Source organism: Oreochromis niloticus, linkage group LG7 (assembly GCF_001858045.2).
Source record: "Oreochromis niloticus isolate F11D_XX linkage group LG7, O_niloticus_UMD_NMBU, whole genome shotgun sequence".
NCBI lineage: Eukaryota > Metazoa > Chordata > Actinopteri > Cichliformes > Cichlidae > Oreochromis > Oreochromis niloticus.
The window spans coordinates 17,407,154-17,431,456 of record NC_031972.2 but is presented as its reverse complement, the minus strand read 5'-3'; the positions used below and the strand labels follow the sequence as shown (position 1 = coordinate 17,431,456).

The 24,303-nt window shown below is 40.5% G+C and overlaps 1 protein-coding gene across 2 annotated transcripts in view; it reads right to left on the bottom strand.

Moving 5' to 3' along the window:
* The window catches only part of LOC100698771 (lysosome membrane protein 2), a 28,039-nt gene extending 4,497 nt beyond the window's left edge, over positions 1-23,542 (bottom strand). The window contains exons 1-10 of one of the 2 annotated variants that reach the window (XM_005456236.4): positions 23,092-23,542; positions 10,524-10,681; positions 8,622-8,769; positions 8,242-8,433; positions 8,011-8,102; positions 7,362-7,481; positions 3,567-3,745; positions 596-714; positions 215-288; positions 73-124 (exon numbers count right to left, since the gene is read on the bottom strand). In XM_005456236.4, the coding sequence (XP_005456293.1) occupies positions 73-124; positions 215-288; positions 596-714; positions 3,567-3,745; positions 7,362-7,481; positions 8,011-8,102; positions 8,242-8,433; positions 8,622-8,769; positions 10,524-10,681; positions 23,092-23,214 (1,257 nt within the window). In that variant the 5' untranslated portion in view covers positions 23,215-23,542. The remainder of the gene's footprint in view (positions 1-72; positions 125-214; positions 289-595; positions 715-3,566; positions 3,746-7,361; positions 7,482-8,010; positions 8,103-8,241; positions 8,434-8,621; positions 8,770-10,523; positions 10,682-23,091) is intronic. The other variant, XM_005456237.4, reaches the window with a different exon arrangement.
* Between the last annotated feature and the right edge of the window lie 761 nt (positions 23,543-24,303).

Genomic DNA, 24,303 nt, shown 5'->3' with positions numbered 1-24,303 from the left:
ATTTCTTTATTGCACCTCATAATAAGAATCTAGGAGTTTCCTGTGTGTTTCAGCATGTGTAATATCACTTACCTCATTGAGGAACATTACAGGAAATACTGTTTCATTCAGGAATCGAGTGCTCCTGTTAAAAGTGCAGCAAAAATATGGTTGGTAATCAAAAACAGCACAGACACATACATTTAGAACAACAACAGAAGTGTGTGCTACTCACGGGAATCCAGTGATTCGCTGCATCAAGATGTTCACCTGTGCTCTTTTGTGAGCGCGTACAATCACTCCAGTAGTCTGTGAGAAAAAAATATATATAAACACATCAAATATATTTAAAAAAAACACATACCCCCACCCCCCAAAACACACACACACACACACACACAATAAAGCACAGCTGATACATTTCAGAACTCCACCACTAGGTGGCGGAGCAGCACATCTTAATGTTTGTTGGGCTTTCTTTTAACCTTGTTCAGTATTTGATGTTGCTGGTACATGACCTGAAGCATTGTGGTGCAACAAAACACAAGTTATGCCTTACAAACTATAGCTGGATGCTAACAACTTAAAGCCGATGACCTTAAGCCTGAAGACTTACAGGGTTTAGGTCTAGAAAAGTTTGGTGATGTGTCCTTTCAGGTGACAGTCCTTTAATGGCAGCCACATATTTGCCATCTGCCAGGTAGAAATGAGGAAAGGAGGCAACCACTGGTGCACCTGAGAGAAGAAATGAATGTATATATTATCATATAAAAATATTAAGATGGTGTCCATGATATTTTATGCTGTGCTATTTGTAATGCAAAATACATGTTTCTAGCGTGCGCTTCTCATCATTTACAATGCAGTCGTAAAAAAGAAAACACGCTCTTTCGGTTCTAAGGTTGTGAGTATCAGGACATAATAAAAAAAAAAATCATCTGGTCCTTACTGGTCTTAAAATTAGGTTAGTATGCGTAGAATGATAAGCCAAAACGCAGGAGCAGTGTGTGAAAAACACAAGTACAACCTTACTGCTACTTTTGGAATCAAGAGGATAAGCAGCAGTCAGGTGCTTAGAATTAAACGCACTTGATTAACTGATCATTAGCCACTGTGAGCACTTGTCTAAACATAGATGTTTTGGCAGTTTGCTAGTTTTGGGAAAATTTGGGTGCGTAAGACATCAGCGATGATCTTAGAGAAGCTATTGTTGCTGTCCATGAACACAGGAAGGGTTATAAAGACACTTTCGAAAAATTCCAGTAAGTCCGTCATTCTACAGTGAGAAAAATGATTGAAAAGGAGAAAGCCTCTTCTCTTTAAAAGAAGAGAGTTCAGGATCAAGATCAGGTTGTCTACTGCTTGGAAGGCTAGTGGCTCGAGCCCTGGCTGCTCCCATCTGCAGGCCAAGATATCCTCGGGCAAGATTTTGAACCCTGAATTGAGTGTGACTGTGTCTCAATGCTATATAGATATGAGGCTTGCAGTATAAAGCACTTTGAGCACTCAAGCAGAGTAGAAAAGTCACGTGCTGTTGTTCAGATCGTGTTTTATGTCCTCTTATTTAAAACCTTCGAACCTCTTTTTCACACGACTATGGTGAATCTACACATGTTAAGCACCACAAAGATGACATAACAACTGTCGCCACTAAAGCGGCAGCACAAAAAACATTTTAATGCCACATTTCCTTAATGTTCGAAGTTTGATCTAATCAGGGCATGACAACAATAACAAAACAGATCAAAAGGCGAAGAAGCTGGTGAGATACGATCTGACAGGGATGCAACATGTTACTTGGGGTCCAAGAAAAACAAAAACAAACAATAAATCAGCACAAATGGACAATAACCCCTGTTGTGTGAGCAATTAAAGGCGGCAGCTGATATCCAGATAAAAATTCTTAGTTAGTCTTTCTGAGTTCCTTCCTTATATTGTCAACGGAGGACTTCATGTTCCGACAACATCACCTCGGTCAAACTCGCTATTATAAAGTCGAGTGAGCCATTTTTGGTGGGTGGCCCAACAAACACAAATGGTCCAAGGGTGTAAGAACCATGTGTTCCCGCAGCAGCAACAGTGACAAAGTCAGACATGAGAGGAGGGGGGAGGGAGGGGGCAGTTAGAGGTGCTGATAAAGTGGGGCAGAGGTGACAGTTTTCCTGCTCTCCTGTTTAGCAACAGACGTTTGACAAAAACATTGGACACATGCAGTCACCTGAGAGGCTGTTCACATGACAACCGACAAGGTCACCGCAGGCGTGCTAACACACACCTCTGCTGGTATACTTACAGTGGCCTTTATTCACTGCGTTTGTTCTTTAACTCCGGGCCATAAACATGCACTCACATTTCTCTTTATGGCTAAACGACATTCATAAGCTCAAAAATACTTAGCTATTTACCTTTAAAGTGAACTGCAGTCATTCCATTTGTTTTAGTGGACAATGAAAATCCTTTTGAGAACGCCAATCTGTGATGTCCGTTTTAATCTTTGGCACAGTTACATTATTCTGTAGCAAAGCATGAAGTTTTTAAAATGTATCGCTTCACAATAATAAAACCTTGATAATAAAACATGAAAAAACAGGGCTCGATAATCACATCGGCGTAACTTTGTGCTGAACATGGTGGGTGTGTGTGTGTCTGTTTAAACTGGCTTACTTGCTTTAATACAGATTTTACTTGCTGTCAAATCGTGGTTTTTTTTGTTTTGTTTTGTTTTTAATTTGTTGTTTGTGGTTGTATTTTGCTGGTTTCTGTATTTTAATTTATTACAATCTATTTTAATCTACTGTTTTATTTGATCTCTTTTTCTCTTGTAAGGTGACCTTGGGTTTTAGAAAGGCGCCCTCAAATAAAACGTATCATTATTATTATTAGTAGTAGTAGTAATATTATTATTATTATTATTATTATTGTTATCATGCAAGATAATTCATAATTTTATTGGGGGGGGGGTTATATTGGTTGGGTCTGATTATTGGGGGGGTCATAACTCCCCTAACCCCCCTGGAAATTACGCCCCTGGATATTCACTTGCTGGAATAACTCTGTGAAACTAGTTAGAAATGGCTGCATGCTGTGACAGAAAGGTGCAGTATGGGCCATCAGCTGCATTGACCATGTAAAACATTCCATATTTTTAACTTTAAATATGTAAAAGAAATGTTAAAACCACAAGTACTGTGATTTTACAGGAAGTTATGGAGAGATGAAGCACAGCTGAGCTATGAAAAGGCACTGAGGTAATGCCCGGTCATATTCAAGGGCAGAATCAGGTGACAGGGCTTACCGCCCACTCTGCTACTGGGTCAGTCATGTCAGATGACGCCTGAGGTGTGGGGAGAGCTGTGTCACATGGGTATTTTAGGGGGTATTAGCATTACAAACAAAAGAAGGACTTTATTGATATCAGTGTAGTAGCCATTAGTATTTAATGGCTACTACATTGGACATAGAGTCTAAGCAAAGCTTTTGTGCCGTTATTAAAGAAATTAGAGAAAAGAATAAAATTTGTTATGTTGGAGCTGAATCATGACCGATGCATGGAAAGTTTCAGAGAGAAACTGTGCTGCACCGATTACCTTTCCGACAGGGGCTGACTTTAAGGACGCCAGTTCCCAGGCACTCCTTTGGGGTGACGCAGAAACCCTCATTGTCAGGGTTCTCCTCTTTGCTGGCCAGGACAGAGCGTGGTGGTGTGAAGCGGTACGCTGGGATCCCTTTCACCTCGACGTCTTTCTCAAACTCCATGTAGATGGTCCTGGAGAATAAAGCGAACGGTCACATTACACAAAAACAATTAACGAACAACTTCACTCAGACCACAGAATTTCATAGTGACACGTGACTGCTGGAAATTCTCAGCATGATCAAGCGTGAATGCTGAATACTTCAAACTAATCTTTTTAAGGACTGCAGCTTAGGTGAGGAACTTCATAACAGGCGATGTGATCATGAGAAATAAATGTTCTGTTATCTGTTACATTGATTTCAACAATATGCTGAAATCCTGCTGGGGCTCCTTCATCATTAAATCTAGACTTGTAAGGGGAGGAGGGAAGACAAATGATATATTGTGGTGTTAACCTTCTTTTATTACTGGGAGCAAAGACATTGGGAAATCTTTCAGTGTGTGTGTGGTTTTTTTCCCAACATCCAAGAGAACTGAGAGCAGTTCATCCTTGCCCTGCATATCTGTAGCTTTGTCCTGTCGAGGGAATCCCAACCAGTCTCAGTGAGAACAAAGCACTCTATACAGTGTCTGCCAGCTGGTTGAGAGGGTGCAGCCCACCAATCGTGCAACAATACTGTACAGACCTTTCCCTTGACCTTCCTGGGAGAAGCCAAGTGAAAATCCTTGGCCTTACACTGCTGGGAATGAGAACTGTTACAGTGTGAATTCATTTTAGATAAGCAGAGCAAACACTGTTCTTCTCAACTAAATTCCTAAATATATTGGAGAAGTATTTCAAACAGCTCACCAGATAATGTGAAAACACCTAACTTTGATGTTGCATCTCTTTTGCCAAAGTCATCTCTAAAAATTAGTGTAAATTAAAGGAAGATTTCAGGAGACAGGCTGTTACCATAGGACAGCTTGATAGGGCAGTAGAAGGTCCTTAGCCCACCAGCAGGACCAGTATCTGTTCCTTTGTGCAAAGAGGAACGGGTTGAGCTCTGCCAGAGCTACAAAATGACCTAGAGCAGACCACTGGTTTGAATGTCTCTGACCAAACAATCAGAAACAGATTTTATGTGATAGACATTAATGGTTGTGGAGGAACCTGTAGCCTGTAGCATCATTCAGCATGACCAGTTTGATGGTGGGTTAGTGATAGTCTGGGGAGGCATATCCATGGAGCGATGTACAGAGATCTACTGACTAGGCAACGGCACCCGGACTGCCATTAGGTGTCGGGATGAATCCTTGCATCCGCCACACTGGTGCAGTGGTTCCTGGGTTCTTCCTTGTGAAAGACAATGTCCGATCTCATGTGCAGGAGACTATGGAAGCAGGTGTTGAAGGCTGAAGAATTTGTTACCACTGACTGGACCACATGCTCACCTGATCTAAATCCCATAGAACACTTCTGTGACATTATGTTTCCATCCTACGCACCTCAGATTGCACAGGAGGTGAGTGACGCCCAGATTCAGATCTAGGAGTACATCCCCCAGGACACCATCTGTCATCTCATTAGGAGCATGCACCGATGTTGTCAGGCTACTACTAAGTAAGCCTTTGAGTTGCTGCGTAGTTGCTGTGCATTATTTTTTTTTTCTTTCATTTTTAGGGTGTCTTTAAACTCAGCCCTCTGTAGGGTTAATCATTTTCACATATCGCTCATATGTAACTTAAAGCTTCACCAAAATGTATTTGCGATGGAATTTTGTTTAGAGTTACCACTAAATACAGAATGAAGGCTTTGAAAAAGTGTCACGGGGCTGGTTAAATTAAAATGATATAAGAGAGTCTACTATTTCTGTCATTTAATATTCGTGTGTTTTTGACTTTCTTTTTCAACATTTTTTAAATGAAATAAAACCATCTAATGAAGTCAGTAATGATGACGAAGAGCAAAAGGATGGTGAAGCTGGTTTTCGAACAATGACACGTTACCAATTCATTTTTTCTGGTAGCTCAGCTGTCAGTTTCTGGACCGAGAGGCCACCACCCTGCTGCTATGCATCAGTCCCAGATGTTTTCTTTTAACTAAACGTGTTTTAAACACAAAGTTATGTTAAGCGAGTGACTTATACACAGGGCAGAGGCTCTGTGTGAAAGGTCGTCATGTATGACTTAATGGAGCACTTCCACTTCAAATTACTGTAGTAAGTACAATAAAGGGGGAAGGCGTATTCCCTTTAGTCACAGTAACACAGACGCCATGATGACACAACCAGGCCAAGAACAAGTAGGTGAAAGTGCTTTGTAAATATTTGGTGCAGGGTTTTTGACACACGTCCAATCAGAGTCAAAGGTGCAACCATTCCACTCCAACAGATTCTTTCCACGCTCAACAACATGAGGAAGACGTCCGAAACAGCTTGTGCTCTCTAAAGGACAAACTCTTGCTATGAACACTAGGGAAGCAGCTCGTCTGTTTTGCAACAAACAAGGTTTGGGATTAAATTTGGTACTCATTGCAATTCTCAGCAGTCGTCAAACATTCCCTAAAGACATCCCAGAAATCCTGGAGGAAGCATTATAAATTTCCCCAAAAGCATTAGTTGAGAACATTTCTGACAAACACGTCCAAGAGGTGCTGTGCTGTGCTTATCACAAAGTATCACTTACCATCAATCATCAACCATTAAAAGCATTTTCTTTATCTCTCTCTCTCCTTTTTTTACTCTTATTCCCACAATTGTCCTTCCATTCCCTCTGTCACCCTCTCCCTGATGTTCCGGACGGAAACTCTCCTAATAAGGAAGCCTTTTCATGGTGTTTTCTGGAAAATGCCACTTAAGTGTTTGAAACAGTCCTCGTGCTTTAAGCAGAAAAAGTCAACAGTAGAGAGAGGTCACCCACTGAGCTGTTTGGAAGTGGTCAGCATGTTATAATAACATACCATGTGATCCAAAGGCTGTGGACATTATTTCCATAGTAGATGTGAAAGCCTCCACCCTGGTCTGCTTGTCATGTACCACAAATAGAACATGCAATCCCCATGTTAAACATCCTAAATGGCACACTAAATAGAAACTGACAGGCCCACACAAATCACCATGGTAGCCACATTACATGTGTTTGACTCTTTAATTGAAATAACACTTTATTTTTACAACATGACTAATAAAATTAAGGCCAAAGCTGATGCCCTTTCCCTCCTCCTGTTTGCCAGCTACATTAATTTTCAGCTATAGGCAAACTCAAAGAGCAGAAAAAAGAAGTCAAAACTGCAGTTCCTATAATGGCCACTTGAGGCTCTCTCTAAAAATTAGTTTTTCCCTATAGACTTGTGATAAAAAGACCAACTTTACAGGAAAAAAAAAAACACGGTCACAGCCTTGAATTTCTTAAAAGAAAAGGTCTGGGTTTCGCTACGTATATAGTAGCTAAAAATTAAACTAAATTGGACTGATCAATCACGTTTGTTGGTGTTGGTGCCTTCTAGAAACATTGTTGATGATTAATAATAAAGCTGTGCTCATTCTGAAATTATAATTGTTTTTACTAAGTTTTTACATTTTCACTATATGTTAGTACAGAAAAGATAAAAATTGGTGCACAAAACTTCACCACAGTGGATAAAATAAAATGTCTGATTGAATAATTTCCTAGGGAAGGATCTGACCCTTCCCACCACACAAAACCTAAGATGTGGTTGGTAAACCACGAAAGGGCTGGAATGCCCCGTGGTGCTGAACCGTACCTGCACAGGTCTGGAGTAAAGATGTAAATGCGCTCATCCTTGTCAAGCAGGGGGTGGAAAGCACTTCCATCTGATCCAACGATGCTGTTGCTATAGTTAGAGCTCCAGAAAGTCAACTCCCTACAAAACAACAAAAAAATGCTTTTGGAATATGCAGGCTTGTATTTAAAATCGAAAAAAATAAAAGAAAAAAGAAAACAAATCTTGTTTTCAAAATAATCCCGTCCAGTGAAAACAAATTTATCATTTTCATCTTAATAACCGTAAATTGCAGTGGTACGTTTTGATGATCAAATGTGTTTTTATCTGAAAGTCACAGTTCAAAAAACACTGTTTCCCAGGAGCACAAGGGTAATTAGAGACTCCAGGGGATCTAAGACAATAAAACTGGATAAGAAGGTTCAGTAAAGGCCATTTTTAAGGCATCAGGATATCCTGCTCTGTGCTCTGTGTTAAGGGCAAAGACCAGATGAAGATACAAACAGAATGAAAGGCACAGGCAGACAGTATCTCTATTACTGCCAAAAAAAGGGGGGAAAAAAATGGATTTCACAGGCTTGTTAATACAAAGGTTACCCAATAAAATTTCATCACTCTGGATGAAGACAGAGAGGAAGATTGTGTTTGCGTGAGACTGCATCAGCGCTACCTTTGGCCTTTCCATGTTTCGATCCGGCCATAATCCATGTAGTTCTGCTCTCCAGTGTGGTAGATAAATTCACCGTCATTGCTTCCATTTTTCTACACCAAAAAACATTCAGAACATGTTTTTCAAATGTTATTTCTGGAGAAACAAAACATCTTCAAGACTTCATGGAGGATGTGCTCTGACAACTTTCTTTTCATAGCTTTATATTGCTTGTAAAGAGCTGTTACATGCCTTGTACATGAGTCCAAACACCGTCTCCACCTCAGGTTTGGTGCCAGCAACGCGAACCAGCAGACGGTCTTCGTAGCCCCAAAGCAGTTCATCCACAGTGCGTGTAGTGAACAGACCACTCTTGAGAGAGTTCATCCAGATTGAAACCATGGAGGACTTAAAGAAACTACCTTTCACATTGTTCATGACAGCCTGGAGACAGGAATGGAAGCAGTTGTGAGAAAAAAAAAATAGGACTAATAATAAGGTAGAGGGTGGTGGTGGACAATGAGATGGAAATGAGGACACAATAAACAATGTTCAGTAACAAAGAGAACATAAAGTCCTCTTTAACCCACTTGGATCTCCACTTTCCTCTTCTTTTTCAGTTCATGACTCACCCAGGCAGGGATGTTGACAGTGGTGATGTTATCCTCAGCTGGATCACCCACAGATTTCTCCCTCAGGAACACAAAGCTTTTCGTGTTATATGCGGAGACCATTTTGCCATTTGCCACCATGCTTACGTTGTCCTTGTACCTGTACTCCCTGTGCAAACGCGGGAAAAGAATGTCATTTAAAAGTTCCAAACGCAGACCACATAAACATAGCACTGCATTTGTATTTTAGTGCAACATTGCAACCATTCATCCATCCCTACATCCATTCTCTTCCACTTATCAGGGTCGTGGAGGGTGCTGGAGCCTATTGTAGCTATCATAGGGTGAGAAGCAGGGAACACCCTGGACAGGTTGCCAGTGTGACGCAGGACTAACACTTATATTCTAACCTATGGGCAATTTAGAATGCCCAGTTAACCTAACCACATTAAGTGCATGTCTTTAGACAGTGGGAGAAAGCCGGAGTACCCAGAGAGAACCCACACAGATACAGGGAGAACATGCAAACTCCACATAGAAAGGCTCCAGCCAGTTTGGGGAGTCAAACTCAGGACCTTTTTGCTGTGAAGCAAAAGTTTTATCATTCATCGTTTTGAAATTAACCAACCCAAAACTGTTAAAATGACATTCTAGGAATAGATTATCTTGACAGGCAATGTTGGCTGTTGCAACGTTTCTGGTGCTTTAGCAATTATCATCATTTAGGGCTTAAGTGAGTGCAGGATTTTGATGACTAGTGATTACAAACCAGCAACCCACACAAAAAAATAAAAAAGGCCTCCTGAGGACAAGACAAGAAGAAAGTAATAGATCGCAAAAGAGGAAGCAGAAAAGCAGAAGGCCGCATGCTGACACAGTTTGAGGGTTTGACCTGTGGCTGTGGTCCAATCTAGAAAACCTAAGCAGAAATTCAACATGCACAGTATATGGCAACACAGTAGTAGTGGTATTATATATATTTAATAAATTTTATACTATCAATTGCCAAATTTTACAGCATTAATAAACCATGTTTATAGCTAGAAAAATTAAGCCTTTATAAAAGTGCCTAAAAATCTGCATTCAATCTGTAGCGCACCAGATGGCGACAGCTGTAATTGCAAAAAGACTTACGTTCCCAGATAAGACAAACCTCTATCAACACGTTCATGGTAAGGTTACGGACTCACACAATCATTTTGGATAATACTGAATACAGAATTACGTCTTCTTTGTAAATCTTGGACATAGCATGTCTTAAATGCTTTTCTGTGACATGAAACTGCATGCTTATGGGCTAACAAGAAATAATTAGTGTGCCCTTTCACAGTCAGACGCACCCTTAATTGTCACATCAGATTTGCCAACTGTAGTCCTAACACAGGTCACTGGAGCCACCTAGTATCTATTAGGCTTCACCTAAGCTAACTGGACTTCTTCATATTTGGTGCACATAATGCTGCGTACTGCTTGGTACATACTGTCTAAGAAGTTTATCGTTTAGTTTTGATGAGTGAAATTGTAGTATTTTATCAGTTTAATACTTAGCATTGATTATGTGACATGTCTGTCTATCCCAGTTTATGATTGCAACTTGCTAATGAGGTTGCTAGCATTAACCGATACCTTAGCATTCCAGCCTTTCATTCAAATATGGCAACATCTGGTTCCAAAAAGACATACAGTGGTAGTCAAAAGGCTAACACTGAGGCTTGAAAACATTGAGCCAAAAAGGAATTTGTCATGTCCCTGTGGCTACATCCATCTTTTATTTACAGTCTCTACCCAGAGCACATTTACCAGATTGTGTGCTTTCAGTGATTTCTTAGAAGACTTTTTTTTTTTTTTTACACTCACCATAAACATCTGTTTGCTAACATTCATATCAACAAGAAGTTGACAAGTTCTGCTCCTGCTTCTTACCTGTACGTGTAGGGTCCAATCTGTTTAACTTCTGGCTTTCCCCCTGCAATAAACTCGTCTGGATTGGTCACATTGAAGAAGAAAAACTGCATGTAGACAGGAGGAGGAGGTTTTTTCCATGAGTCAAACACGCGGCTGCCCTCTACCAACACGATCTCCTGTTGAGACATAAGAAACACCTTTTAGTTGAAAACTCATCATCATATGTAATTCAAACTCACAAATATGGTTGTGAAAAGCAAATCTTTTGGGAGTAATTAATATAAAAACGTTGACTGCACATTTTACATACTGCATTAAAACATTTTTCTATTCAATAAGGACTTTGACATAATTTTTTATGTGGTTTTCAGGTGATTTCCTGCACACAGTGGAAACTTTTGCAACGGCCAACACATTTTGAACATGAAGTTTCCACAATGTGCTTCTAGTAAAAACAAATAGTAACAACAAATCGTCCGTAGGGGGTCGTGGAGGGGAGATGCTGTCTGAGCGGTACAATCAAGAACACTGACTGCACACATGAATGGTATGAGGGGAGACCCTTCTACTGCTCCAATTGTTAGCGGTTGCCTGTGGCAACAGGCAGTTGGGGGAGAGCCGCTAACCAATCATGTGATGCAGAAAGCTGGATGCACACTGTTTGTGCAGAACTCCAGCCTTAATGAACTGAGCCACATTCCTGGGTACTGAGCCCTTATGAGGCCCTGGAGGTGGAACACAGGCAACTATCCTGCTTCATTCTCACAGCAAACGTCATTGCCTGCGGACAACGATGCTCTGGCTGGTAGCAGGAACATTTTGAGATACTGGCAAAGAAAGAGGCAAAAACTGAAGGCTCTGAGAGGATTAGCATTTCTTTCAAGAGAACATTAAGAGAAAATCTCACTCTGGCCTAATTGTGTCAGATTTATCTTAAAGTTAATAGCTGGAGAAATAGGTCCAGAACTGCTTGATGCTTTAGGGGAATACTCACCCCCTCTTCCTCCTCCCCCCTCTTCCTCTGGGGTCCCCTCTACTTGTTCAGAGACAAAAGTTTAGCTGAGTGGCCAAGGACAATAAAGCTGTCACCTTAGATTGAGGAAGGGAGAGCGTGGTCTTTCTGTGTTCTTATTTCAGGCTTTGAACAATCAATAGGGTAAACCTCCCAGCATGGCACATAAAATACATGGAAAACAGGAACAGAAAAAACCCCTCTTATCTCAGTATCTACCACTGCTTTCCTTACACCACTCCCCATATGAAAACACATGCAACAGGTGAATACATAAATACACTTAAAGCTAGTGCTTTGATGTGCAGACATTCACATACATAGATGGGAACAACACTGGGCACAGCAAGAGGCCACGGTATTCATTAAGTCCTGCAGTCATGGTGCACAGGCTTTGTAGGCTCTAAATGGGTTTGCCTCAGTAGTGGTTAAAAGATTCAACAAAGCCAACCAAAGAACTGTAGACCAGCCCTGATATTATTGAAACCATCGAGAAGATATCAAGGTCCATTTAGTTTTCGATTGTCCATAAAACCCACTTACAACCAAACTGCAGAAGTGACTGGCAAAATTATGGTTTGGCACAAACACAACCAAAAGATGGGTTTGATTTTGTGATGATCCTGCAACTTGAATCTTACTATAATGATTTCAGCATATATATGTATATATATCTATATATTTTCTTCTGAATGGTTGGACCAATCTGAGCAAAACTTTGCACAGACATCATCACACATACAGCAATTAACAACACCCATGCATTTAAAAAAAGAATTATCCCAATTCTTTTCATCTTTGTATAGATTATCTTCATTTCATCATCCCACTGCGAATTCAATATTACATTCGCCATTTACAATCGATTCACGTGTCACGTTCAATGTATATTGCCCGTACGTAGCTTTACAGTCACAAAAATTTCTATCCGAGACAGAATTTTGTTTGGGTCAACACTAAATACGCAATAAAGAATTCGAAATAAAGTATCACAGACATAAAGCTTAACAGACGACAATTCATTCCAGTAAAGCTGAAGACGTTTTTGATGACCATCAGGACTGAACCCCTACAACACGTACCTCTAAATTTACGTAAAACTTGTTTTTTTGTGTATTTTCCTATATGGCATGTTTTGCTAGTTACACTAATAAAATTTATAGCCATGCTAGTAGAACAGATGTGGAAGGAACCATCATGGTGGTGCAGAATTAAATATTTATGTTTAAATTCTTAATTGAAAGATTTTCCCCTCACACTGCAACGAGGTTCACACTTATGAGTATGACTAACAAGTTGGCAACAACATTTCCCTCAGTTAACATATAAATAAGCTTATTTTACTTGCAAGTTGTGCATCTTCGCCAGCTTCATTAAGCAGGTTAACATTTTCAAAATAAAACCAATAAGCAAAAGAAATCCAGTCAAAGTCCAAAGAGGTGTAGTGAAGTCTGTGCAGTGATGGTGAAATTTCCTTTCAGGATTAAGTCATTTTTCATTATCACTTCATCAGTAGGTCACTGATACTGACCCTGGTGGACTCACATATGAGCTGAGAGGCTGCCAGCCTAGCCAGTTTCCCAATAAATCTTTCAACCTGAAAGAGGCTTAGCACACAAAGACAGTCTACTGCTGGGAGGGTATCCATGGGAAGAGATCCTTCATGCTGGTGCAATGTGGAAAAGGCAGTATTTCGACGCAGCTGAAATATATCATATTGCCAAACTAGCAGATAACTGAATATGTCTCCATGTGAGTTAAATGCTTGCGTGTCACTCCCACAGATACATTCTTCTTCCACTTAAAAATGAAACTTGATATCTTCTCCAGCCATTTTTTAACAAAAATCTGTCTACTTGCTTGAACAAGTGAAGACGAATTCTTTTATTAAACATGGTGTACTTTGCAAAACTTTCATTTCTTGTTTTAACAGGACTTGATATGATTTAATGTGACCATTAAAGCCACAACAATGACCATATATAGCAACCCCTGGGTAAATCCCAGAGTGTTCATCTGGGAAAATGCAAACATTTTCATTTTGAGCTTGAACACTTACATATGAACATGTGTTTACATAAACAGGCCGAAGTCATCAAAATTCCCGCTCCAACCTCTACACATATTTCATCTTAGCAAACCATAGATGATTTGGACATCTACTTTATGCAAGACACAAAGACATTTTTTCAACAACTTTTTACAGACAGATTACTTCACTTTCAGTCCAGTAATGCCAGTGGGTAAGAAGTTCACTTGAGTTATGTCACCTCGAGGCATATATATATATATATATTTGGATCCAGTTTTAGGCCTACACTGTCAACTCAATGTGCCATTTCTTGACATGGTTAGACAGTCAATCAATCAATCAAACAAACAAACAGATAATGCAGGCGTAAACTAAAAGGCTAATCCAAAGGAAGAAACCACTGCTCCAAAACTGCCAAAAACGCCCCCGATAAAGATCTCCTGTTCTTGAGAAATACCCTTGGGTATGTTGAAACTGTTTGGTCATGCCCAACCCTAACCCAAGCGAAGTTTACAAGCTTACAAGAAAAATATCACATTACTTTACAGACAAAATACTTCACACTTCACTAAATAGGTTTTTTTTATGCAGGCTAAAATATGGGTATATAAGTGGAAGCTACAAACCATGAACCAGAAAGATGAAGCTTGTTGTAAATGTGTCTTTCAAATGGAAACTAATCTGAACTCTAAAGATTGTAACCAAAGACTAGGTTGTCAAAATGCTATCATTTCACGCTTAGCATTGATATTGATACCGAATACTGATCTGTGCAAATGTTTGTAGGAATAACCTCTATTACTTCATCTGCTTCTGGTTAATTTGAATCATATTTTTGTTGCAGATTAAATATTTTTAAGGTAGACTTCTACCCTTTCTATCTGGCTGCTGGTAGACTTTTCTTAACTTTAATCAGGAACTTTAAGACAAAGATATCACATTTAAGACAAATAACTATTTATGTTATATATGGACAGGACCATTAACATTTGCTGCCTACCTCCCTCCCAATTTAATACAGTGGTTTTATTATTCATCATTTCTGCTCGCTGCTATATTAATGATAACGAATAGCTGTTTCATGTTTACGATGCTTCACCAAGTTTGTTTTGCTGCTCTTCATGTATCTGCTAGCGAAAGCGAGGGCTGTGCGCCTGCTTGTTTGGGTGTGGTGTCAGATAAAGGAGGTGATGATGACACTGTTGGCATCAATATTGGTGGAAATGATTGGTGCATCTGTAATTGTTTTTAGTATCAATTAATTTCTGAGTAGCAACATTCAAACATGAAAGTTTGAAAAAAATAAAGAAAAGATGGGAGAATCTAATTTCAGTCATGTTATGTGTGTTGACCTTGCACCTTGTTAAACAGCACACTCTGCACAACCACAAATCTCAGCTGATCCAAGCAGAGTTGTGCAATGTGTAAAGGAGTAACCCAAATTGTACTCTGACTATTTAAACTACATTGTCATATTATCTCAGTAATGATGAAAAAGAAAAAACATTTTTCAAAATAACTTTGGATCTGTGTGAACTGCAACAGTACACTTTACAAGGCATGTAGTAGGACCCCCAGACCCCCCTCCTCAGAATAATGGTAAACACCAACCCTCCCCCTAGTCTCTTGACCTCAATAACTTAATGACCTGTATGTTCTTCTTTTGTTCTGGACTAGAAACTGACTGTACTGGAGTTTTACTAATGGGCATATAAAAGTACCTAAACCTCTTTTAGAAAGAGCTACTGTGCAATCCACTTACATAGAGATTTTCTTAAGGCTCCAGACTTTGAGTAAAAAGTATATTTATCTCTGTAACTGACACGCTGCTGATTAATATAAATGTCACATAATTGTGTTATTTAGCTACTAAAGACTATTCTGTTACAGACAACTAAAAATTCTGACAACTTTCTTGTTCAAGCGTGAAAATAATTTAATGACATTAATCAGTTCTGTGACATCTGTGATCAAAATATACTAACTGCAGAAGCTCATCTTCAGCTCATTACCTTTTTGTTTTTATCTCCATTTTCCACACCTAGCCTAATGGTCAAAGAAAATGAAAATTTCCACATCGTCAATAGAAAGTCTTGCATGTGGCTGTCGACCTCTAAAGTCAGCCCTGAGCCTCTCTGCGAAGAATAATCTGATACCTGTTATGAAGTCTTGATATGAAAACAAGCATGAAGGTGTGCCATATGAGAATACTGACTGTGGGCCAATGGGTCTTTCATGTCTGCACTATTATCAAGGTAAAGTGAACCTTTTGGGAAACCTCCACTACTTTCCTACATCTGAAATGTTGGAAATCATGGAAATGCCTAGACCTCAGTGACTAAAGATACGATGAACATTACTACAAATGTTTTCAATGTTGAGCAGATGCTGGATCAAACATTGATCGTAAAACTGTTGTATTCAATGCACCCGTCCAATTTGATAAGTTTCGGACCCATTTTTAAGCTTATGCAGCAAGACTAAGTGCTTCAGTTGGCTTTAATTAATTCAAACATTTAGAAATCAAAGACCAATGTTCAATGTACTACAAAACAGATTGGCTAAAAAAAACAAGAGTTAAAGGAAGTGAAAACAGTAGCTATTCTACATGTTGAGAATGCAAACTTTCTTTTGAAGATGCACAGATTGCAATGTTCTTGGCCAATACAGATTATTTTTAAAAGCATGACCTGCTAATTCCTATTTTCTTTTCTAGGAACTATGACTGGCAGCTGAATAAACATAAATTCACTGAATGCACGAGGCCCTGACGGTGTGTTTATTTGTAATTGTGTCCCTCTGACCTTTTCACCTTTGGTACTCAAGATAAACCATCTCAGAATGCTCTAAAACCACAGAACTCTTGAAACAGGATGACTTGACTGGGGTCTGTCTGGGAGACAATTTTTAAGTTAACGTTGCTATGAGTATGAGTTTCAAACGGCGAGTTTATAACACAGGAGAAGAAATATCAGCATATGTCTTCCAACAAAAATACACTGGACGCTGATTTTATAGCATAGGGGATCACGCCCCCACGTACGTCAATTACAGATTAAAAATACATTGTTTACAGTCAGTGGTACATCTTGTACATCTTTAATGGCTATAAACAGACATAAAACTTCTCTTTTCTATAACACCTTCCATACAAGGCAATAAATTTCAAGCTTCAGGGTCTCTAAGGGCTAATTATTGACCCTCGTCATCAGTCACCAAGTAAGATGGCCTTTATTAGTCCCACAGGTGGGAAATTTGTTAAGTAGACTAAAATGCAACAGGTTACAAAAGAAGCAGAATACATTTGGGCCTTCGCTCAGGCCTGTTACTAGATTTATGTGTATTGTAGGCATGCATGCAGTCAACCTTCTATGTTCTCATCTTCCCTCAGCATGTATCACCTGGACAGTCGCACCAGTGAAGCTTAAGACCCTTTTGGATGGAACATCAACTCCAAATAAGCATAAATATGCAATGTGTATAGATTGATCATAACTAAACCTGTAAATAGAAAAGGTCAATGTGATGACAAACATCTTCAATACAATATGAACCCTGTAAGAAATATTACTAATAGAATAATGCTGTAAAATATGTTATTAATGCAATTATAATAATGCAGGTTATATGGCAGCAATAAAAGAATTTCTGAATCTCCACACTCCCTAGCCCAGTGGTTCCCAAACTTTTTTTGCCAGGCCCCCCTTTTTTACAAGAAAAATGTTCGCGCCCCCCACCACCTAACCCCCCCCCCCGCACAAACACATCCTCCAAACACACACACCCATATTTTGTTTACAAACTCCATTGCGGTTTATTTCACACCTCAAACATTTAGTAAACAATTAAGCAAATACAAGTAAACGGCAATAAATTACAGTTAGTAATAAAATATACTACTAACTCTTTTACGCTACGTCCACACCTACACGGGTATTTTTGAAAACTCAGCTGTTTCTATGCGTTTGGGCTTTTCGTCAACACGTAAACGGCGTTGCGATTCACCGAAAACGGAGATTATTTAAAACTCCTTTTTTGCGTTTACGTGTGGACGAGGAATACAGAGTTCGTCACGCAACGTCAAAGGTATGTGCCTCTTTTCACGTCACGCTGCGCTCCACGTTATTGTTTACATGAGATGAATTGCAGAATGGCAGATAGAGACGAAATACTGTTAATCTGACTATCTTCAGGTTTTACACGCTTACATATACACACGCAGTTACTGTCCCTCCATTTAGAAAGGCAGAGGCGTCACGGTGTAATTATTTTACGTGTAGTTGTTTTTTTTTCCTGTGTAATAATATTCAACATTGCTATCAATACATTTTTCAAAAAATGTCTCTCTGTGCAAAATGGGTTTAAACACATAAACAGCTGTGAGATACTGTTTGTCCGTGACAGTAGCGGTTTTTGATACGGGCGACACGGGCGGTTGCCCGGGGCGGCATCACGGGCATCGGCAAAAAAAAAAAAAAAATTGCTCGTACTCATGCTGCCCCGACATGATGCCAGCGCATTTTGGGAATGTCGTAGGCACCGATCGGTTTTCTATCGCCCATTTGCTGGGAGTAAGGCCGCCATCCGTTTGCGAGGTGCGCCTGCTGCTTGCGGCACAGGGAGGAGAGGGCGGGGCGGCGGGGGATTCTCTGGCTGGCTGGAGCAGCATCTAATAACCAACTAGCAAAATAAAACAAAATAAAAACAAACCAACAAACACGAAAACACCAGACATAATGATACAGACTTATAATTTGCACCGATGTTTTTTTCGAAATTCTATACGCGAAAAGTGAGCGCGAGAGCCCTCGGTGCGCCTGCTCGCTGCGGAAGTCAAAGTAAACTTTATTGTGATCTCCGCTACATACAGTCCAGTATATAGAGAGACGAGACGACGAGGCTCCAGTTACTGCAGTGCAAGTAAACAAACAATATAGTAAGAAAATAAATCAATAACAGGGATCAATAACAATTTAAAATTTATAATTTACAATTTGATGATTTAAAGTCTCACACACAACCCGTCGAAAGGGGAGGAGAGCCCTGCTGCTTCCAAATAGAGCACATTTCATTCATAATGTTGTAAATCCAAAACCATTATGTATTCATGATCTGAATCGTGGGTTGTGTGAAACCCCAGAAATAAACCCCAGACAAAGTGAATCTGTGAACTAAGGTATAGGTGTATTAGGTTATGTTGTGGTGATCCTCGGGTTGAAGGATGGGTGTTCATACTGGAGTGCAAAATGAAAACCAATGGAAGATGGACTAGAAAAGTTCAAAGCCATCAGGTGCTCAGTTTAGAAAAAAGAGAAAAGAAGCGGAGAAACGACCAAAAGATACAGGTAAGCAGATGTGTCATTGGATAATGGCAGGTCATGTATCCTGAAACAATCAGAATCAGAATACTCTATTAATCCCTAAGGAAATTATGTGGGTTACAGTTGCTCCAAGAAGAAATGGTAAAAAAAAATGGTAAAAATATTAACAGTAACAGACTAAACTCCAAACATTATGTAACATTTTTTACACATTTAAGAAATAGCACTAATATATACAGATCACTCAGTTCTAAATATCAAGGATTAACAGAGGTGATTATAAATAACTATCAAGAAGATTGACAAGAATATTACAGAGTAGAAAAGAGCGTGTGTAAAAAGGGTGTAGCTATTGCAGTGTTCACAGTGTTTTAGATGGAGGAGTTGTACAGGGAGATGGCCACAGGCAGGAATGATTTCTTCTGTCGGTCAGTGGTGCTTTTTGGTCAACTCAGTCACTCACTGAACGTGCTCCTGTGACTAGCCAGCATCTCATGTCATAGAGTGGGTGGGAGGTATTATCTAACAGTATCTTTATCTTGGAAAACATCTGCCCCTCAGACACCACCCTAACGGAGTCCAGCTCCATCCCCACAACATTACTGGCCTTGTGGATCAGTTAATTTAGTCTGTTGGCATCTGTGACCCTCAGCCTGCTGCCCCAGCATGCAACAGCATAGAGGATAGCACTGACCACATCAGAGATACAACGAGATAACATCAATTAGTAGGGATAGTGAAGTGTCACTTGGCTATGATAGTAAATAGTAGACACTGATGTAGCTTACTGAATATTTTGGACTGTGTTCAGCACAATGTTATGTTGATTTGTCCTGTTCTCATTGTATGACGAATTATAATGGCTGTTTTGCATACTATGCATACTCTCTCTCTCTCTCTTGGGGGGGGGGCGCCAGAGGGAGTGTTCGCCCAGGGCACCAAACAGGCTAGGACCGCCACTGGTCCGTGATTTGAACCGGGGGAACAAATTACGGCAGGATCAGCCTGATATTATTTGTATCCCGCTGTAACTTTACTGTATAAAGAGCTAACATCATGTTAGCTCTTGATTTTGAGTAGTTAGTTATTACAAGAAGTGTTTGTGAACTAAAAATCAAGAATGTGGGATACTGTTTGTCCGTGATTTGGAGAGCACAGCGCGTGCTCCCGACGCAGGGAAACTAATTTTGCAGGGGAGACCTACCTTGGCACTTGTGCAGGTGAAGCCAAAGGGAAGATAAGCTTCACCATATTTTCTAGTCTTTGGCTTGGAAGGAAGTTGGTTTGGAAACATATTTGGCGATGCTTCATCTCCTGCTTTGCGTTTGTGTGGGAGCCCCGTCAAAAACCTGTCCACAGTGTCCAAGCGCTCTTTTTTTTTTTTTTTCTTTTCATACCGCGTCCCCCTGCAATGGCTCTGCGCCCCCCGTAGGGGGCGGGCCCCACACTTTGGGAACCTCTGCCCTAGACCATAACTATCCCACCACCAAACTAGACATGCTGAATGTTCTCTGCAGCTTCTCCTCCTTCTCATATGTACTGAAGCTGAACCTGCTCTCAACTGTGAAAAGCACACGGCACCAGTGATGGACCTACCAATTCTGGAAATGATCAGGCTCCACAGTCCCAGGTGGTGAGCACAGGACCCACTAAAAGGACCCACCTTCATAAAGTCTGTTGCTGATTGTTTTGTCAGAGACAGTCACACCAGTGGCCTGCTGGTGGCCATATTGTAGGTAATCTGGCAGTGCTGAAACTGTCCCTCCTTGCACGAAGGAGCAGATACTGGTCCTGCTGATGGGTTAAGGACCCTCTAGCTCGTCTAGAGTCAAGCTCTCTCTCCTACAGTAACAGCCTGTCTCCTGGAATCTCCTACTCGTAATACTCCTGAGACTGTGCTGGGAGACACAGCAAACCGTCTGGCAATGGTACGTATTGATGTGCCATCCTGGAGGAGTTTGACTACCTGTGCAACGTCTGTAGGTCCTCATATCACCTCAAGCTACCAGTAGTGACGCTGACTCTAGTCAAATGCAAAAGTAGTGGAAAAAACCGTCAGAAAAAATGAGGAGGTAAATGTCAGTTTCCTCCACGAGTAAAACCATTCCTGTTTTGGAGGTTGTCTCATTGTTACCCCTCTAGTGCATCTGTTGTTAATTTCATGAGCACCAAAGCAGCTGAAACTGATTAACAACCCCCTTTGCTACTTAACCGACTGCTATACTCTGACTTAAAAATTTTCCTTTAACTTTTTTGACCAGTATAAACTGTAGTTAGCATAGAATAGCTAATATCAGAACCAAGTCCATGATGTTAGAGTTGCACATTTGTCACTGCCATGACAAACAAAGTAGGAAGATTTAACATTAAAAACAATGCTAAAAACGATACCAAATGCTGGGAACTACAAAAGGTATTCATTATTATTTTTCCACATACTACTAATTGAATCTTTAATATCCCCGCTAAGGGCATTAAAGATCTCTGGCAACTATCTTACCCGTTGCACTGGTGTGGCATGTTGAACAAAGTTTACACAGTTAATATTTTAGTTACAGAAAATCCTGTTATCACATTTACCAATTTTAAATGGAATAAGCATGCATGTAAGTGCATGTGCAACGTTAACAAACTTAATGAACCCAGCAGCCTATCTTGTCTGAACTGAAAAGATAAAGCACATTTGCTTATTTTATGCAAATTAGTGCCAGATATTACAACCTGTTGACCAGGCAGCTGCACATTTTAGGTTGTGACTATTAGCAGTTAACATGGGAGTGTTTTCCCAAATCAGTAACAGCTGACAGAGTGAACCTCATTGTTGTTAGGTAAAGCAGGGCTTCAGCCAATTGGTGGGAAATAGGGTAACATATAGGTACCAATCAGGTCGCTGAGTTTACAGACTGTGCATTATGCTGGATGCCTGACAGGGTGGTTTGATATCTGGCTCCTCCAACCTGCATTGCAGTTGCAGACTGTCAGTGTGTAAATGCTAGCTTAAAAGTGTCTATCTGTATATGTGTGTGTGTGCGTGTGTGCGTGTGTGGCTTATAGTAAGAAAGCACTTTGAGTGCTTAAACTGAGAGTGTCACTTGCTTTAGTGACATCCTCAGTTTAAGCACAGCCCCCTTCCCAACATGGTCTTCAATAGCGCTAAACGTAACAATCTCACTGGGAAGACAGCAATTTGCTGACGACACCATCTGGAACATATAAGAATGCAACATGTAAATAAAAGCCATAAGATCACAGGGCCACCACTTGAACTGGAACACCACCAGCAACACAAATTTCTTTGCATCCACAATTTCCTGTAACATATGTCTTCATAGAGTAGGGTCCCCTCAGGGTGATGTTTTATTTAACCTTTTGTGAACGACTTATTATCTTGTGTGGTATTTCATTACAGTCCCGTATGAAACTGAGGTCTTTCTGTTGCTACAGTGGCTGTAGCATCTTAACTTGTTACACTTAATTTTAAGTCAATGAAAAGTTATGTTGTTACGTTTGAGTTGACTTCTTATCTTGTGTGGACAAGAAAGTAACTTGTTTGCACAGGGGGAGTGACTTGTTGGGACAAGATATACATATCACATCATAAGAGATCGATAGGAATTTCTTTAGATCAGTAATTCCCTAGGAAGAAGTACTCATATGTGTGTGCTCATGCAACAGGAACTGGGACTGAGGTACATACCTCAGTCCCAGAGAAGAGAAAGTGCTGATTGCATAGTACAGGCTAATTAACCCATAACAGCCCATTTTTGGCCCATCCCCCTCCACCTCACGCGGTTCGGCTTCTTGTGTGAGCCATTTCTTCTGAGACACGTAGCCCATCACTGTCTGTTTGAACAACTGACGAGTCGTTACAGTCGCTGAACAACTCTTTTACTCTTGTTTCTATTCAGAGTTTAGCTGGGCACATGTGGAATCCCAGCGCAAACAATGAATGCAATCAAACCAACAGGAAAAAACAGCCCATGTTGGAAAGTCTGAAGAGAATTGGAGGGTATGCAAATGAGTAAGGGTTTCACACACAGGCACACAGACAATGGCATCATTTCAGTGTTCATCATTCTCAACACTCTCCTTGTAAACAACAGCCCATTCACAGGGAAAAATGCACGTCATCACTCATTCAAGCAGCCATGCATGCACGTGAGCTTTAAAAAGTAGAATAATATAACGGTGTGTGTGTGTGTGTGTGTGTTTTCCCTTTACCTTTTTCAGGCGGTTGTTCATTAATGTGCGGAAAACTTGCCCTGCAAACAAGCCAATCCCAACCGCGAGCAGGACGGCGCAGGTGATCCCAACCACATAAATGGTGCACGATCTCCGTGTCATGTTGGCAGGTGGCAGGAAGAGAGATGCGAGCGGGACTCTTGAAGGATGGATGGATGGACACTTTAATGTCCCCACGTTTCCCCACTGCAGACACAGAAATTTTTCCCCCCTCTTTGGGTTATTGAAAAAAAGTTGCAGAAAAGTTTCTTCAAGGCTATATCTCCAAGGTGCTGAGTGTTTAGTTTTCCAAAATTACAGAGCTGCGAGGAAGTTTTTTGTGACTTGCTGTTGATAGTGAAAGGTTTATTTTTTGACTACCATGAGGTCCCCATTCCTCTCAGTCAGTCTGAAGCGGCGACCTTAAAATAAAACATGTGCCACGAGTATTTGTACCGGGCTGTAAAAACTCTCCCTCCCTCCTTACGAGGGAGCGCCGATTGGTTGATAGGGTTTACGAGCCAGCAAGGGTGTGTGCGCGGGCGTGCGCCCCGTGAACGCACCACCACATGCAGAGCAACCCTAAACGTATCACTGTTAGCGCAGCTGCAGGCAACTGCTCCAAAACTGAAACGCGGTTTCACTGTACGTGACTGAAGGACAGCTGAATATGAGGGGTTTTATGACTGAAAACCATAGGAGTAATTACGTATTTATTGTTTTATGTGAATAGTTCAGAGCAGAACACGCCAGTGAGTACAAGTGTGCTAGCAATAATCATAAGTAGTTTGATTAGGCGATATTCATGCTTTCAGGCTGTGGTTACGTTTCTCGTTATGTGTATTCTGAGCGCTATCCGTGACACCAGAAAACGTGACACTTTCTCGTGCTCTGATTAAAAAAGCTGACGAGCCAGACGGATATCATTTCACTCATATACACGCGCAACGCTTCCGGCTACTGTTTTATGTCAAAAGCCCTTCACCTTGCTCAAGGGCAGATAAGATAGTAGTTTCTGCAGTGAGCTGGAAGTGGTTAACCCAAAGAAATTTGTTTCTATTTAATCAAACCGTGAGCTAAAGGCTGCTGGACTACTTTCCATAAACATGCCTTACTTTCCACTGCGGTTGTGGGAAAACAGCCTAACTACAGGCTGAGGCAGAAATTAAAATAAAATGGATAGCTTTGTTTCATTATCTAGGTGACTTTTTA